The sequence below is a fragment of the Pan troglodytes genome, chromosome X, assembly GCF_028858775.2.
Source record: "Pan troglodytes isolate AG18354 chromosome X, NHGRI_mPanTro3-v2.0_pri, whole genome shotgun sequence".
Classification (NCBI taxonomy): domain Eukaryota; kingdom Metazoa; phylum Chordata; class Mammalia; order Primates; family Hominidae; genus Pan; species Pan troglodytes.
Genome location: NC_072421.2, coordinates 68065139 through 68082393, shown reverse-complemented (window position 1 = coordinate 68082393; position 17255 = coordinate 68065139). Strand labels below are relative to the sequence as shown.

General features: G+C 44.2%; 2 protein-coding genes across 2 annotated transcripts; both read right to left on the bottom strand.

Annotated features, from left to right (window-relative positions):
- Positions 1–1774: 1774 nt before the first annotated feature.
- Positions 1775–4192, bottom strand: RAB41 (RAB41, member RAS oncogene family). Its single transcript, XM_054676443.2, is given in 7 exon segments — positions 1775–2047; positions 2271–2364; positions 2690–2801; positions 2941–3046; positions 3459–3512; positions 3723–3781; positions 3973–4192. Coding segments are annotated over 7 exon segments (726 nt in total). The 5' UTR covers positions 4097–4192; the 3' UTR covers positions 1775–1870.
- A 281-nt stretch (positions 4193–4473) lies between these two features.
- Positions 4474–16920, bottom strand: ARR3 (arrestin 3). The gene is made up of 16 exons (XM_054676481.1): positions 16913–16920; positions 16614–16644; positions 16403–16463; positions 16162–16206; positions 10029–10264; positions 9818–9877; positions 9574–9641; positions 8781–8916; positions 8510–8594; positions 8172–8244; positions 7669–7806; positions 6031–6114; positions 5732–5755; positions 5496–5548; positions 5206–5215; positions 4474–4638 (listed from the first exon to the last, which is right to left on the bottom strand). The coding sequence occupies exons 1-16, from the start codon at positions 16918–16920 to the stop codon at positions 4548–4550; spliced, it is 1203 nt and encodes a 400-aa protein (XP_054532456.1). The 3' UTR covers positions 4474–4547.
- Between the last annotated feature and the right edge of the window lie 335 nt (positions 16921–17255).

Here is a 17255-nt window from a genome sequence, read left to right as displayed (position 1 = left end):
TCCTTTCCCACATTCTTTGATCTGGAACATAAACTAAGGAAGGGGCTTAGATGCATTTCTTTTCTGAGGCAGCAGTAAGAAATTGGTTCACAGTTTCCAACTTGTAAGTTGAGTAGTGCTAACTGCTGACTTCTCCCTTTTCTTCACCCCAGCCCCAAATAACATTCTGCCATGTTCCTAGATCTTTAGTTACCAATCCACCATTACAAGATTCCTAGTCATGCCTATGCCATCGCCACTGGCATGTTTAAAATACCCATTTGGAATTGAAAGTTTTCTAGTGTGAGGCTGGGCGCGGTGGCTCATGCCTGTAATCTCACCACTTTGGGAGGCCAAGGCAGATGGATAGCTTGAGGCCAGGAGTTCGAGAGCAGCCTGGCCAACAAGGTGCAACCCCATCTCTACTAAAAATACAAAAATGAGACAGGTGTGGTGGGACACTACCTGTAGTCCCAGCTACTCGGGAGGCTGAGGCAGGAGGATCATTTGAACCCTGGAGGTGGAGGTTGCAGTAAGCCAAGATGGCGCCGCTGCACTCCAGGCTGGGTGACAGAGTGAGACTGTCTCAAAGAAAAAAAAAAGTTTTCTAGTGTGGTGTGGGGTGATGTACCCCTATGATGAAGTCCCAAAATTTGCCTTGAAAGAATCCTGGGGAGCTTAAATATATATTTATAGGCCCTTCTACTGGACAATGATTCTGTTAGTCTGAGGTGGAATCTGGAAATCTGGATTTTTAAAGAAGCAAAGGAAATAAGTAAATAAGTCTTCAAATGTAGGAAACATTGTTCTAAATAGTAGTACTATACTGTATGAGGAAGGTCTGGTTCTTCCTATATATCCCACCCTAGCTCTACTGGCATACCTCTTCTAGAGCCTCACTGCTATTGTTAGGTGGCAACATCCCTTGAGAGCAGAGCTGGAGGTAGAATTAATGTAGCTGTCCCTATGCTTCCTGGGAAATCCTGTTCTATCCTCCTATTTGCTGACCCCATGCCCCGCATTGGCCACGAAAGAAAGAAAATAGTAGCTTGGTTACTTCCATAAAGGCATGTTGGGTGACTTGGCTGAATGTTGAGGTCCAAGACTCTTCCTGTGGTTAACAGGTCTGAAAACATTGTATCTAAGAAGTATGAAAAACATGGTAAAAAGTCCCAGCCAGGTGCCATGGGCCTAAGAGGCAAAAACCCTCCTGCCTTAAATTGGTTCTTGTTTGAAATACTTGGATTGGTTGTATGTTAGGGCACCAACATGAGATAATTGCATTGTGGAAATATAGGTATAGTGTGGAGAAAGCACAAGCAATAACAGCCTTAGGTTAAAGAACCATTTATTGAGGGTGTAGGTAAACAACAACAAACAGTGGAGAATGAATTGTATTGGCCTTTGAAGTATGTCAGCTGCTGTAGAACTGTATTCTCTACAGATGTCTTTTAGCTGTCGGAGAAGGTAAGGTAGAATTCCCAGGTGCTGCAAGAAGCTTCCACCCAGTAGCTGTGAGATGCGGTCAGGAAAAAATGATAGCACTTTCAGGGGTTCTGTTTTTACCCCAAGCCTAGGAATTGGAAGAGAGTAAGTGGCCATGTATCATAAAACGAGGTGGGGAGGAGAACTGGTATGGCAAGCCCAAATGTAAGAAATCCATCAAATGAGGCAGAGAAAGCCTAAGCTGTCAACAATAGCTTCTGTTGCCTGACTCCTCGAAGGATTCCAGTTCGATTTCAACCGCTGAAGTGTGTGTCAAGGAAGCTAATACAGTGAGGTGACTGGAGTCAAATCTTAACACCCAAGGTCAGCTTCTAGGAGATGTAGAAGAGGAATTCTGATCTTACAATCCCTCTCACCTAAAGGCAAACGAAGGAACTACTTTGGGCTAAAGGTAGTCCCATTTTCCCCTTACGTACCACTCAGGCATCAACTCAGCAAGGAAACTTACCTTCTCTACTTGTATACTCCCTACCCCAGCAAAGCTAGGAAAAAGGATACTCCCCTCTTTTGGTGGAGGTGAAGTCCTTGTAGAAAGAAGGGCAGAAGCCACACGCCGGAACAGCTGTGTGTGTGTGTGAATGGGGACCAAAAAAAAAAAAAGGGGGGGGGGGAAAAGGTCAGGTTCAGAGGCTAGGATAATTCAGGGCCTTTGAGATACATGATGGGGAGATGAACCTTGACCCCCATCCCACAAAAGATAAGCCAAGCTTATCCAAAAGAGTAAACAGTAGTAGTAGCTACAGACAGAGCACAATTAAAGTATCATAGAAAGAAACAAGTATTACCTTTTTCACGTTGTAACCGGTTTTGGCACTGGTCTCAATAAACATCACATTGAGGTTTCTGGATTTTTCTTCACCCTGTTCTGCAGTGACTTGTCTGGACGAATCAGAAATGATGAAAAGGGCCAGAGTTATTGGATATGGATAGATTCTTCTGAGGTGTAATGATGCTTACCTAGGGCCAGGAACCCTAGAAGCCTTAAACCCATGACCCTTCTGACTACAGGGTGGGGACTCTCTCCTATACCCCCAACATATCCTTGTGCCCTGATGGGACGCCCCCCTGTCCTTCCCATCCTGCAGTGCTGGTAGGGGGCAGAGGGGACTAAGGTAACTCCTCCCCAAGTAAATAGAGGACAGTTGACCCTCCCCATAGAGACTGAATTTTAGGTATGCCAGAAGAAGTTGTAGTTATACTTTACCTTTTGTTATCGAAATCAATCTTATTACCCAACAACATGATGACAACATCGTCACCTCTTTCTGCTCACACGTGTTCTACCCACTTATCTGTCTCCTTAAAAGAATTGATGTCTGCAAGAGAATATGTTCCAGAGCGTTGAAACATTTAGGAGAGATTTGGAGAGAACACTTCCTCTCTGCTAATTTTATCAATCTCCCTATCAATCCCTTTATAATCCCCTTTTCAAATAAAACATTGCATAACACCCACTTGTAATGTCATAGACAACCACTGCAATAGTTGAATCACGAATGTAGCTAGGAATTAGGCTGTGAAAGCGCTCCTGGCCAGCTGTGTCCCATAGCTGCAGCTGAACCTGCATAAAAATGTTTAGGAAGAAGATGGGGGAAAGGTAGACAAGAAACTAGCCTTTTAAAAAAGCTCAAACCTAATAAAGGCAGAATACAAAAGGTCAGGTAGACTGGATCCCTGAGAAGTGGCTGCTATAGCCTCAGACCAAATGGCCTATAGTCCTAGGACAGGTCCAACCAATTTCAATATACTGTTTTGATTCAGGAAGACCCTAGAGCACAGCAGATTTAAGGATTCAAGGTCTCTTGGACTTTATGTTACAGTTGGAGATTAGATGAAGGCAGACAGAACAAGAAACATCATAGGGCTTGGTAATTTGAAGAGGCTTCAGTTTTTTTTGATGGTGCTACCCAACTGTGATGAATAGGCCTAAGGGGTTGAAGTGTAGGGTTAGTGGTATGAGAGTTAACACTCACTATTTGGTCCTCCAAGTACATGGTCTTAGACAAGAAGTCAATTCCAACAGTTGCCTGCAAAAGAAAATCAGATACACTCCAGCATTCCCTCTATTCCCAATATGAGGCAGTCTTAGAACCCAAAGTGGAGAATGACCCTTCAAGAAGTTGTCCTGGCTCCACTTCCCAATGCTTACAATACATAACTTTGAGGAGGAGAATCTCCAGGTGAGTCCGCCAAGAAGAGCGGCAAAAATGTACCATATGACTCGGTGGTGGGCTTACCTGGCAGGCGCAGCCGAAGCTGTTGTACATGAAGCGGCTGATGATGGATGTCTTCCCTACTGTGAGGGAGATAAGCAGGCCAATCGTCGCCCTCAGTGCCCTTTCTCCCCTCAAAGTTTCTATGAGCCCTCCCTCCTCCTCCCACTCCAATCTTTCCCAACGAGGAGGAACTCGGTTCCCCAGAGAATGCCCCACCCCATTTCATACCAATTACACCTCCATGTCCCCAAAGCCCAACCCAGACCCACACCGCTCTGCTCTCCCAGGAATAAGAGTTTAGATTTGCACAGAGACTGGTATTCCGTTCTTTCGGCAGCCTCCAGACCAAAGCCTCCGGCCTCCATCCAGGCCACGTCGTGACCAAAGGCAGACATCGCTTCAGGTAGGTTGCAGCCAAAATGGCTTCCAACGCTCAGCCTGAGCCGCCGGACTTCACGCCATGCTCTACTGACGTCGGCTGACGGCCATTGGCTTCACACCCAGGCCTGGGCATGGCCACGCCCCCTCGGCCCCCTCCTGGCAGCTTGCACTGCGCCTGGTGTTCAGCGCAATCCTATGACCACTCGAGTGGGGTCATGGGGTGGAGAGAGGGATGGCTACTGACCGTGTCAGAGGGAAGTTGGGGTCAGCGTATGGGGAAAAGCACGGGCTAAGTGTAGTGTAATCACAGCAAAGGGGTGGAGGTGGGGAAGATTGTTCTCAGTAGTTCCGTGACCCTCCAGGAAGAGGAAATAGGCAAGAGATCGCTAGGCACATCTGAACAAACTGATTTATTAGAGTGTTACAGTGGGGGCTCCCACACAGACGGGCACCAGAGCGAGGTGCTCAGCTCCCCTCATCTCCCTCAGCCTCCACAGCCTTCTGGCTCTCCTCCTCGCCTTTCCGCGTAAACTCCTCGATGACTATGTCCTCAGAGCTTGCAGAAGCAGCAGAAGAGAATGGAAGGTTAGGAACCCCTTTCTGGGTGTCCTCCGTGTCCACTCTTTTTTCCTGATCCCAGAAAAGTGATCCCCTCCCTGCTTCCCAGGTAGGCTCCTCGGCCCCCTCTTGGTGTCCCCACTTTTCCATCAGCCACTCTGGCTTGTTTCCTTTCATTCCCGCCCAAATTTCCCAGCACAAAAGTCCCCCAGGAGCACTGAAAGGGACATAAGGATGAGGGATGGGAAGGAGGGAAGGTATCAAAGAATGAAAGACGAAAGAAGTAAGGGCGAGCGGGTGGGGGAAAAGGAAAAAGAAAAATGGGAAGGGGATGAGGGGGAAGGATGATTCCAACAAGAGCAGAAGGTGGAGGGCGGGGGGATGCAGAAAGGGAAAGGAGGGCATATGAAAAGCACCGAACTGTGACACGAAGCTAAGCCATATGTTTCCACTGCACATGTATTGAAAGCACCCCAAGGAAGCATTTTCACATTTCTATCGTCATAACATGGAGGGTGGCAATGGGAAGAGGGGAATGGGGCTTCCCAATCTTGTATTCCATTACCTAGCGGCCTCTGTAGCAAGCATGGAGACGGAGGGAAAAAATGGAGCTGAAGCTGATTAGAGGCTCTTCGGTTCCCTGAAGAAGTATCTTTACTTTCCCCACCCCCAACTTCCCAATCCTTTGCTCCAGCACACACGACACACACACTTCCCCTGAAAACCTAGACACCCAGCCTACCTATTGCTATTCCATCCCCAGGCAAACTGCTAGTCTCCAATTCATGAGATCAGAATGGTTTGGACCCCAGCCCTCAGGACAGCCGTCCCTGTGAGTTCCACCTGGTCACTCACCATGAGATGGCTTCGGATGGATCAGGACCAAGGGTAGCTCCACACCAACATCGCTGCAAGGATCCCAAGGTGGAGTTACGTCTCCTCTCTCTACAAGCCCAATCCCTGAACCTCCCTCCCTTAGTTTTCCAGTCTTTGGATGCCCTCAGACCCTCCAGAATCAATCATTATTTTGCTCTCCTTATCCCCTTGTCCTCCTCTTCTTGCCCAAGTCCCCCCACCCCACAGTCTCTCACCTGGCTGTCAGGTCTCCTAGGATGCTGTGGGTAGAATGACACCCAAAATTAGCAGCGGGAAATAGAGAAGGGGCAACCTAGCTTCACAAGGGGATGAGGGATCATAAGACCTAATGAGCCAGCCACAGAATGGGTTTCTGGAAGGGAAAGTGACTTGCTCACTGAGCTCACAGGTTTGGGAACCTGGGAGAAAGGGTGGGGAATGGTTTGATTGGGTCAATCTAACTGGGAGAAAAACAGAGGCGAAAAGCCCTTGACTCTTCAGCCCCTGCCCAGACAGACCCAGAACCCTCACTTACCCACCACAGGACACCATCAGGTTGACTCTGACTTTGTAGGACACCAGGATCCCCAGCAGCTCTTTGTCCATTCCCGGTCTAATACTGGAGGTTGTAGTATTCGTTTTAGGGTGTTTGGGGCATGAAGAGTAATTCATTCTGTCCCCAGTTTCTTCTCATGCATTCCTATCACCACACCCTATTATGTTTAGTCTTATCCCAGAATATCTCCCAGGCTCTAACCTTTCCTACCCGTTGAGACCACATTTCTCTTCCTGACATTCACTTTTACCATGTCACTCTCTGCTCAAGAGCCTACCTTTTGAATATAACAACTACTCTGCCTGACTTTCAAGACCCCTAACAACCTTGCCCTATCTAGCCTCTCTAACCTTTTCTCCCCTAACTCCTGGGATACAACCTAAGCAGACCCATCTTCTCTCCGCGATCAGAACATGCCATGTGGATTCCCACCTTCTAGCCTTTGCCCATGCTGTGTCCCTAGTCTACAATGCTCCTTTTTTTCCTCTGTTGGTATCCAGATCCTTCACATTCTTCAAGATCTAGCCCATTCTACCTCCTCCAGGAAGCCCTCACCAGCTCTCCTGGCTTCTTTTAACTTTGTTGCGATTTACTCTGAACCACGTGTACTAACATTTAACTGTTGGGTTGTATTTGCATCTCTCTTTGTTCCTCATCTAGGCCATAAATTGACTGAAGGCAGAGACTGTCTTAAACTTCTTTATATTCTCCACATTGCTTAGCATAGGAAAGAGCATGTAATAGGGGTTCAGTAAAAAACCCACTGATTGAAAAATAAGACAGCGAAAGCTGCATGAGCTTGAGAAAATCTCTTCATTGCTCTGGGCTGCTGATCTCTTACATATAAAATAATGCAGTTTGGATGATTTCTAAGGGTATTTCTAGCAATAACAGTCTATAGCTACTTGATTGATAAGACGTATGGAGAGATGGAGGGATTACACTTGACAGATGGTGGCAGGTGGTTTTTGGTGGAAGACACATCTAACACTAGGGCCTCCGAAGGCACAGGACCAAGTGAATGACTTCCTAGAATTCTATTAATTCCTGTTGCATCATTTTCCTTTTTTGTCCTCCTTTTCCTCCATTTCTCATCTCCTAGTCTTCTACTCCATCTTTATTTTTTCTAGAGAGTAGCTTCTGTAGAGATCACAGTATTCAGAGCCAGATGACATGTGATATAATCCTGTCTACATCTACCACTTATCAGCTATGCCACTTTAAGTGAGTTCCTTCTTCTCTCTGAGCCTCAGGGTCCTTAAGTGTAAAAGGGAATAAGAACACCTGTCCAGGCTACTTTAGTGGGATTCTCACAAAGATAGCATAGTACATATGTCGGACCTTTGTGAACTGTGAAATCTTATACAACATAAGGATTGTTTTCCTCTCCATGTTTTCCTTTTTTTTCTGCCGCTGACCTAAGCCTGCCGTTGGTCCCACAGGCATTATTGAGCTTGCTGCAGGCCTTTAGGCCTGGAGGAGTCTCTGAACACTGCCCTAGAGACACTTTAAAAAACAGGTAGGCTTTACTGAACATGAAACCTCAGAGCTGTAAATGTAGCATGTGGAATGGTTGAGGGGTAGGAAATGGAGGCTGAGAGTTATATTTGAGCTTACATTGTGCTAGAGGCCAGGTTGGTATCTTCATGCTTAAGTTTGCCATCCAGTGCCAGGCCCCGTTTCTGGCAGCTGGCAGCCAGGATTGGGGTTACTGCAAAGCTCTGGGAGAAGCTGGAATTAGCAGCTACAGTCTCCCTACAAAAGAAGAACAAGAGAAGAATTTAGGCTGGGCTTGCTGACTAAGCATACTTTTACTCCCAAGAGTATCTTGTACAAGATTATACAAGAACCTACTGGAGTATCCAAGAGAGGTAACATGTTTAACTGAAGACTGGGAGAAATTAGTTCTGGTGGGAAATCCTTATGCCCCTGCCCTCGCTCAGCATCGTGATGGGACTCCTGGGGGTAAGTTGCATCCCCTCCATCTAGTTCTCCTGGGAATCCCTCCCTGGAATCTTCCACCACTCTTCTCCCCCCCTCCACCCCCTCAACTGCCTCCTGGACCTCTTCCCACCACCCCACCCCTTGGCTCTCTGGTCCTAGCCCCAGCACCAGCTCACGTGAATTCCTGAATGAACACAGTCTTGGTGTACTTGTCTAGTGAATACAGGACAACATCTGTGATCTGGTCAACTGAACAAGCCAGGAAAAGCACATGATTATAATCAGTCAGTCATCCTTGAGACCCCAGCTCAGTGTCCTTAGATGTGACCTTATACATAGGCACACTATACATGATACAGTGAGACATGCTCATTGACAAAACAAGATATGCATTTTGACAAGCCCATGTTAGAGGGAAAGCCTAGATGAATGCAGACAGGTAAGTGAGATAGAATTTTGGGAAAAGACCTGTGGCTTTGGGACCAGGTGCACAGGGATGGGAAAAGAAACTCACCTGAAATCTTGATTTTTTTGATGACCTTGTTGGTGCAGTTGTTGATAGAAACATTGACAGAGATGGGTTCTCCGTGGTAGTGAACCTAAAGCAGGAGCGGGGACCCGTGTCAAGGCTGGAGGACGAATACGCAGATGGAGACCTAGAACCCCTGCTTCCTTAGCGCTATTGCCACCCTGGCTCCCATCTCTGCCTGCCCAAGTAGGAAATCAGTGAAGAAAGGGCATCAGAGGGGTTCTGGGGTGGGAGGCAAAAAGTGGGGGTCACAAACCTCCCTGTCCATCCAGGCCTGGAGTTGTAGGGGCTGAGCTGACAGAAGGAAGCGGCGGATGGTCTGGGCTGAGGGGCCAGGGCCTGCCTCCGGTGGTGCAAATTGTACTTTCCGGACAACCAGCCGCACATAGTCTCTGAGCAGAGACCAAGAGATTAGCCAGAGCGTCCTCCTTTCAGACCCACAGACCTCTCCCATGCCACCCCCATAGTCCAATTGTTGCTTAAGAATGGGAGCAGGGGAAGGCCTCCCTCAGAGAACTCCTCTAGTCCCTTAATGTAAGTATGTAGACCAAAGGTTATTAAACTATGGCCCACTGGCCAAATCTGGCCTGATGCCTGTTTTCCTATGGCCCACAAGCTGAGGATGGTTATATTACATTTGTAAATGGTTGAAATAAATCAAAGAACAATGCTATTTTGTGACATGTGGACCTTACATGAAATTCAAATTTCAGTGTCCATAAGTAAAGTTCTATTGGACACACAGCCACACTCATTCATTTCTATACTATCTGTGGCTGCGATTGCACTACAACGGCAGAGTTGAGTAGTTGCAACGGAGACTATAGGGCTCAAAAAGCCAAATATTTCTTTTTTTGGCCCATTACAGAAAAGTTTGCTGACCCCTGCCCTAGATCAAAGAAGGTAAGTCAGAGGGGACTCAGAACCGGGTGTCACTGGTGGCGATGATGCTGTGGAGGTTAGAAGTGGGGCTATTTCTGTCCTGAGAGCAGGATCTGTTTCCTGGCAGAGGCTGGAGGCAGGGATTTTTGGGGACAACCAAAGAATACCTCTTGGAGACTGTCTCCTCTGGGTTTTCAGCACAGAAACTCTTCACTTCAAAGTCAATCCCACAGGGCTGTAAAGGGACAAGGGCAAAGAGAGCTCATTTCCAGTGCTGTCCTCCCTTCCTCATGGGCCTATAAGAAAATGCCTGACCTCTTTCCTTAGCTGTCCATTTCTCCAGTCTTGACTGTCCCACTGTTCCTCTTCCCTGGCACTACCTATCCCTCTTTCTTAGAACCCAGTCCTCACCTTTCCTGCATCTTCAGGACCTGGCTGCAGTGTCACAGAACAGGGCAGGTTGGTCACCATCTAGGGGACAAAAAGGAGATCAGAAAAGAAGTAGAAAAGAATACAAACAAATACAAAAGAAATGGGGAACCCTCTCCCTTGTTGTCCTTCTTGAGCTTCCTCTCTTAATCTTCCCTGGAGACCTTGCCTGCCCAGGGCTTGGGGTCAGTACCTGCAGGGTAAAGGGGTAGGCATTGTCCCCTAGCTTGTGCAGTAGTCGCTCCTGTAGGACTGTGAGGGGCCCCTGAGGGCTGCTGGATTCAGCTGGGACCACTTGCAGGGTCTGCACATACAGATCTTTTCGGAACGTCAGACCAATCACTTCCAAGTCATCACGGCCATAGCGAAAGGCACATGTCAACATGACAAACACTGCAGGCATAGGAGGAAGAGAGTGGTCTGTCAGGCCTGAGTGGGAAGGGGAATCTTAACTGGGTCAAGAAGACACAGAGAGGTGATGTAATATGATCGAAGGCTGGCTGGGCGCGGTGGCTCACGCCTGTAATCCCAGCACTTTGGGAGGCCGAGGTGGGTGGATCACGAGGTCAGGGGATAGAAACCACCCTAGCTAACACAGTGAAACCCCGTCTCTACTAAAAAAAAATACAAAGTATTAGCCTGGCTTGGTGGTAGTGGGCGCCTGTAGTCCCAGCTACTTGGGAGGCTGAGGCAGGAGAATGGCGTGAACCCAGGAGGCGGAGCTTGCAGTGAGCCGAGATCGTGTCACTGCCCTCCAGCCTGGGCAACAGAGCAAGACTCTGTCTCAAAAAAAAAAAAAAAAAAAAAAAAAAAAGATTGAAGGCTATGGGCACAAATGAAAAGATTCTTAATACATTTGACTGCAGTAAAATTTATGTTAAAAGTCTTTATAAAGTCTTCTTTATATTCAAAGTCTTTATAAACAAAGAAAAAAATGGAAAGCCTGGGAGAAAATCTTTGCAACACATATAACACACTGAAGTTTAGAGTCCAAAATATATAAGGACTCCCACACATCAACAATAATACCAGTATAAAACTGTGCAAAGAATGTGAATAGGCCCTTGCAGAAGTGTGCAAAGTATGTGAAGGAATGGCCAATAACATATGAAAACATGTTTAGTCTCATGAGTAATCAGATAAATGCAAATTAAAACCACAACGAGATAAGATTTCACACCCGTGAGATTGTCAAAAAATTTTAAATCTGACAACACTACGTGTTGATGAAGATGTGGAGCAAAAGGAGTTCTTACATACTGCTGGTGGGAGTATTAATGCAACCAATTTGGAAGACTATTTGGGATTATCCAGTAAAATTAAATCTGCTCGTAGAGTATGACCTAATAAGTTGACTTTAAAGGAGCTTTTGTTCAGGAGAGATACATATGATAATGGCCATCGCATCAACGTTTGTCAGAACATAAAACTGGAGATAATCTAAAAATCTATCAACAGGAGAATGGATAAAAAATTTGTGGTATATTCACATAATGGAATACTAAACCAAGGTTAAAATAAATGAGCTAGAACTTCAAAGAATGCCCTATGGTTTGTATGTGGCCTCTCCATAACTCAGGAGTTGAAACTTGATGGTCATTGTGATGGTATTAAGATGGCCATTAAGAGGTGATTAGATCATGGGGCTTCTTTGTTCATGAATTCCTTTATGAATGGGATTAAGACCCTTATAAAGGAGACCTTTTGCCCTTCCACCTTCCACCATGTGAGGACACAATGTTTCTCCCCTCCGGAGGATGCAGCAATAAGGCACCATCTTGGAAGCAGAGAGCAGCCGTCATCAGACAACAGAACCTGCTAGAGCCTTGATCTTGGACTTCCCAGCTTTCAGAATTGTGAGAAAATAAATATCTGTTCTTTATAAATTACCTAGTCTCAGGTATTTTGCTGTAGCAGCACAAACAGACTAAGACCTGTGCCAACAAGGTTAAATCTCAAAAGCTATTGAACAAGGCTGGGCGTGGTAGCTCATGCCTGTAATCCCAGCTCTTTGGGAGGCCTAGGTGGGCAGATCGCTTGAGGACAAGAGTTCGAGACCAGCCTGGCCAACATGGTGATAACCCATCTCTACTAAAATACAAAAATTAGCTGGGCATGGTGGCATACACCTGTAATTCCAGCTACTCAGGAGGCTGAGGCAGGAGAATCGCTTGAACTCGGGAGGCGGAGGTTGCAGTGAGCTGAGATTGCACCACTGCCCTCCAGTGGGGGTGACAGAGTGAGTCTCTGTCTCAGAAAAAAAAAAAAAAAAAGCTACTGAACAAAAAATCTAGCTGCAGAATGATAGGTACAGTATGTTACTGGTTATATAAAGTTTAAAAGCATGTAGGACAATATCAAAGTTGATCATAGACACATAAATATGGAGTAGAAGTATGGAGCCATCAAGAGAATAATAAACACCAAATTCAGGGTAGTCGTTATCTGGGGAGGGAGGAGAGAAAGAGGAGAAGGGTTAAGTAGAGAGGGAGGGAGGCAAACTGGATCAGGGAAGGACACACAGGAGGCTTTAGTTTGTTTCTGTAATTCTTTTTAAAGCTTGGTGATGAGTACAGGGTATTCATTATATAATTCTGTATGCCTTGATAAATATTTTATCATGAAAAAGAGAAACAATAATATTTAGGGTCAGAATACCTGGACTTGAATAGGACTTGCACAAATCCCTTGATTTCTCTGGGTCTCAGTTATTACACCTGTCAATAATAGGACTGCTCTAGTAACCCTACATATGCCATTTAGACCTCAAAACAACCCTCTGAAGTATTATTATCTCCACTTTAGAGGCAAAGAAAGTGAGCTCAGAGCTATTAAGCAATGGTTCAGGATTTCAACCCAGGCCTGTCTGACTCCAAAGCTCAGGCTCATAGGTGCTCAACTTAACTCATAGGACGGTTGTGAGGAGCTGATGTATTCAAAATCCCTTTGGAGGCCGGGCACAGTGGCTCACGCCTGTAATCCCAGCACTTTGGGAGGCCCAGGTGGGTGGATAGGCTGAGGTCAGGAGTTCGAGTCCAGCCTGGCCCACATGGTGAAACCCTGTCTTTACTAAAAACACAAAAATTAACCGGGCGTGGTGGTGGGCACCTGTAATCCTAGCTACTCAGGAGGCTGAGGCAGGAGAATCGCTTGAACCCAGGAGGTGGAGGTTGCTGTGAGCTGACATCGCACCACTGCACTCCAGCCTGGGCGACAGAGCAAGTCTCCATCTCAAAAAAAAAAAAAAAGGAATCCTTTCGGAAACTTCAAAATAATTATAGATGTGGATGATGATGATGATGATGATGATGATATTGACAGAAATGGAAGAGTTATAATTGAACTCATACTTTGTAACAGGTATCTAAGATTTGAAAGAAATCAAGTGAGAGGCAGATAGAAATCATCTGAAATGCGCTAATGGAATGTAGAATGGAGTAGAGAGGGATACCTGTCCAAGTACAGGGTGACAGAGGTTGAGGCAAGGAAAGATGTAGAACAGGAATGGATAACCTTATTTCTATCAGGGGCTCTGACCCAAAGAAAAAAAAAAAAACTACCAACAGCAGCACTTGAGTAGAAAGCAACTTATTTTAGTATTTTTAAGAACTCAAAACATCAAACACCAGATTATTTGCTTTTAAAATTGAGAATGAGAAAAATGAACCTATATTCAAAAGATATAGCAAAGCCTGAAAGTATTGATAATATCAGTGTTTATAAGGACTGGGGCAATATGAGAAGCCTCATGCACTGCAGGAGTGAGATTTAATTGGTATAAGCATTTTAGAGGGCAATTTGACAATAGGTATAGAAAGCTTTAAAAATGTATGAATGCCTTTTGGCCATTAATTCGTCTTCTAGGCACTTAGAAAGAAATAATTGAACAAGTATGAAAAGGATGTGCATTACAGGGCGTTGTGGTATCCCCATATGATATAGTACTAGGCAACTTAAAATGTTATAGATTTGTGTATATTGACATAGGTTTAAAAAATGTAAAATATTATTTTTAGTATAGCATTTTTAGTGAAAATATAGATATGTTTGCACAGAAAATATGAATAAATAAGATCAAAAGATTAGTGATTAAAGATGGTAAGGTTACACAGTCTCTCCTTCATCTATGTTTTCTAATTTTTCTACAATGGAGACAAACCTAATAATTTTCAAAGACACAGCAAATAGATTCACCTTGGTTCTCAATTATGGCCAATTATAGTGCGAGAAAGGAGAGAGAAAGAAAGGAAAATAAGGCACAAAGGAAAGGAAAAAGACAGAAAGTAAAAAGGAGAGGAACAGAGGTGGCTGGTAGGAGGCAGGGTGAGAGAAGAAATGAAAAAGATGAGGAATGAGACAGAAAAAAGGTCAGGATGGGCGAGGCAGAAGGGGATCTAGTAGCACCTGAGGTAAGGACGTTAATCAGATGACTTGTTCTTGGAATCGCTTTCTGTTCCTGTGTTGGGAAGGCAGCAGACTAAGACATCAACTGCATCACGCAACTCCTACCCCCAACTGAAGCTCTAATTGGCTCTCTAGCAGTTTAGAATCGTCCTTTTTTTTGCATGCTAGGAAATAGCTTGTTTTTATTTTCTTTTAAAGTCAGTATCTATTCTAAAGTTATTAATGTATAGTTGTGTTTATTCTACAAAATATATGTTAATTGTCTGAACATCAGAAAATACAAACAAAAAGACAAATCAAAGCTCCACCATAATATATCATGTTCCACAGATAACTACCGTTAATACCTGTTATGTGTGCTTCTCAACTTTGTCTGTTGCTATAATTGAACACAAGGCCATCTTAGGTATTTTTTACTTTTCTCTCATTGCCTTTTTGAAGTTAAACTTTGTATTTTGAGATCATTGTAGAGTCACATGCAGTTGTAAGAAATAATACAGAGAGAGATTCCAGATAGATTTTTGTTAAACAACAATTCGTTCACACCACCACATATACTGCCCTATCACTGGCCTTTATCACTCCACAGTATAGGGTAAGCATATTTTACATCCACAAATGTACCTTGATAGAAAAACACATTAGAAAATATGATGCAAACAAGACAATCTTCACAGAGGTAACAAACCATATTGAAAAACTAAGAATAAACAAGAAATATGCACAACTTAAATGAAAAGTAATATAAAACTCTACTAAGGGGACATAAAAGAAGATTAGAATAAAAGGAAAAATGCATCTCTTCCTGGAACAACATATATTTTTAACTAAAGATTTCTTTCCATAGCTTGTGAAGATTTTGTAGAAATGTGAAAAAATGATTTAGGTTTTAGAAATATAGAATTCTTGGGAACCTTAAATAAGTTGGTTAATTTATGAGTCTATCCCAAAGTTCCTCTGATACTTAAAACCGATTTGATTGCTTATTTACACTGCTTAATCTGAGAGATTTAGGCTACTTTATTCTCCAATATCTAACAGTTACATCTGAACTAGTATTCATCAACCCATTCAGAGCCTTTTTCAAATCAAACCCAATTTTCAGTCTAGTTGGATCACAGTGGGGTTAATCCATAGTGAGAATTAAAAGGAAAAAAAGCAGCAAAAAAAAAAAAAAAAATCAGCATAATCTTGATCTGTAATACTGCTGCCAGAGTAATGTTTCTTAGTGTTACTTCCTATGGTTGTTGTTTGTTTCTTTGTTTGGGATTTTTTTTTCTTGAATAAAAGGTCAGCCAGTTTCCCTACACAAAAAGAGGAGATGGAAAGATGTATACCAGAGGTTACAAAATGGCAGCCTGAAAGTCACATCTAGCCAACAGAAAAAAAAAAAAAAGTTTATAATCTATCCAGGCTTCTAAAGTCTTTTAGTGAGTTGCTGACATTTGAAAATCAGGAAATTTGCCTTAAAATATGGATTTCTGACTTACTGGATCATTCTATAGGCAGTCTAAGATCCAGATCAATAGCCAAGCAGGGGCACCACCAGTAATAATAGAGAAAATCTGAAATTCTGAAAGAAGCTATTTTAATTTCAGCACAAGTGTAAGTTTTGTGTAATTTTGAAAAATAAAATTTAATTTATGCTTTAGATATTTACTTTGAATATTATTTGGGTAAGGGGGCACCATAATCTTTTCACACTTTGGGCCTCTAAAAGTCTTATTTTGAGCTTCATTTACAGCTCCTCATTAACAATTAGAAAATTTGGCCACACTGGGCTGGAATTCCCAGTTGTCAGCCTCCACCAGAGAAGGCATTTGCAGTTCCTGCCACTTTCTGGTTTTGTTGTACTCTGGTGCAATCCACTCATCGGGTTACCTGTCTGAAACATACAAAGACCAACAAGGATTTCCACTTACATTTTCGACCTTTTAAGTACTCAGGATCAACCAGGACGACACCATCTGTGGAGAGAAGGACAGACAGCACTTTGGTCAGGAAAAACTCTCAGACTATGAAACAGAGGATGATCCCTGAAATGGTTCTTCCTATTCTTCCCTTTAATTTGCCTCCTTTTCTGCACGGTCTTTCCTGGACTTTCTTTTACTCCCTAGTTTCCATTCCTCTTTCCCCAGGCTTCCCTTTTTTGGACTCACTGACCAATGGGTTCCACCGTGTCCACATGGTCCACGAAGTCCCGTTTCCCCAGGTAGATGGAGAGCTGTTGTGGAACAACTTCCCATGTTATTCTCACAATCATTTTTGAATGGATTCCCCTGAAGCCCCCAACCCAGACCCCTGAGACCTTGAAGGATGTACCCACCTATCCCTTTTGCCCTCTCATTTGCCCAGCTGGGCCAGGTTCTCTCACCTTCCCATTGGAGCTGGTCTTCTTAAACACCCTATGAGGAGAAAACCAGAAAGAGGATGGAGAGGGGGATTGGAAGTGCAGGGAAGAGGAAATAAGGGAATTAGGGAGAAAAAGAAATATTCTTAGGATTAGGAGAAGAGGCTCCAGGAGCATAGGATGGGGCAAAGGTAGGGATAATTGGGGTAGAATCCAAGGACACAAGTTAGGGAGAAATTGGAAATCCCCCTACCCCAAAGGGAAATACTTGGATTGGGGTAGGGAGCAATTCACAGGTTCAGAGGATTAGAAGGAATTCTTACTTGGACATGTTGGCTATATAGTTGATGTTGAGCCTTTTCTGGGAAAAGGGAAAGAAGAAAGGCTCAATCATTTCATTTCTATTCTTCTCACCCCACTCCAGCATACCATCCATATACACCTAGTGTGATGTAACCTTTCCTCCTTAGACAGACACCTCACCCACATCAAGTACCTCCTATTCTCCCTTCTGCCAAGGGTACTTCTTCAGCCATATTCTTGCCCTTCTTGGGCAAGAGGGGAAAAAAACCTTCCTATTTTGTACAAATCATTGACCAACCATACTATGTATTCTCCAGAAAGGGCCAAACTTCCTAGAATGGCTGGGGAACTCTTGAGAACCCT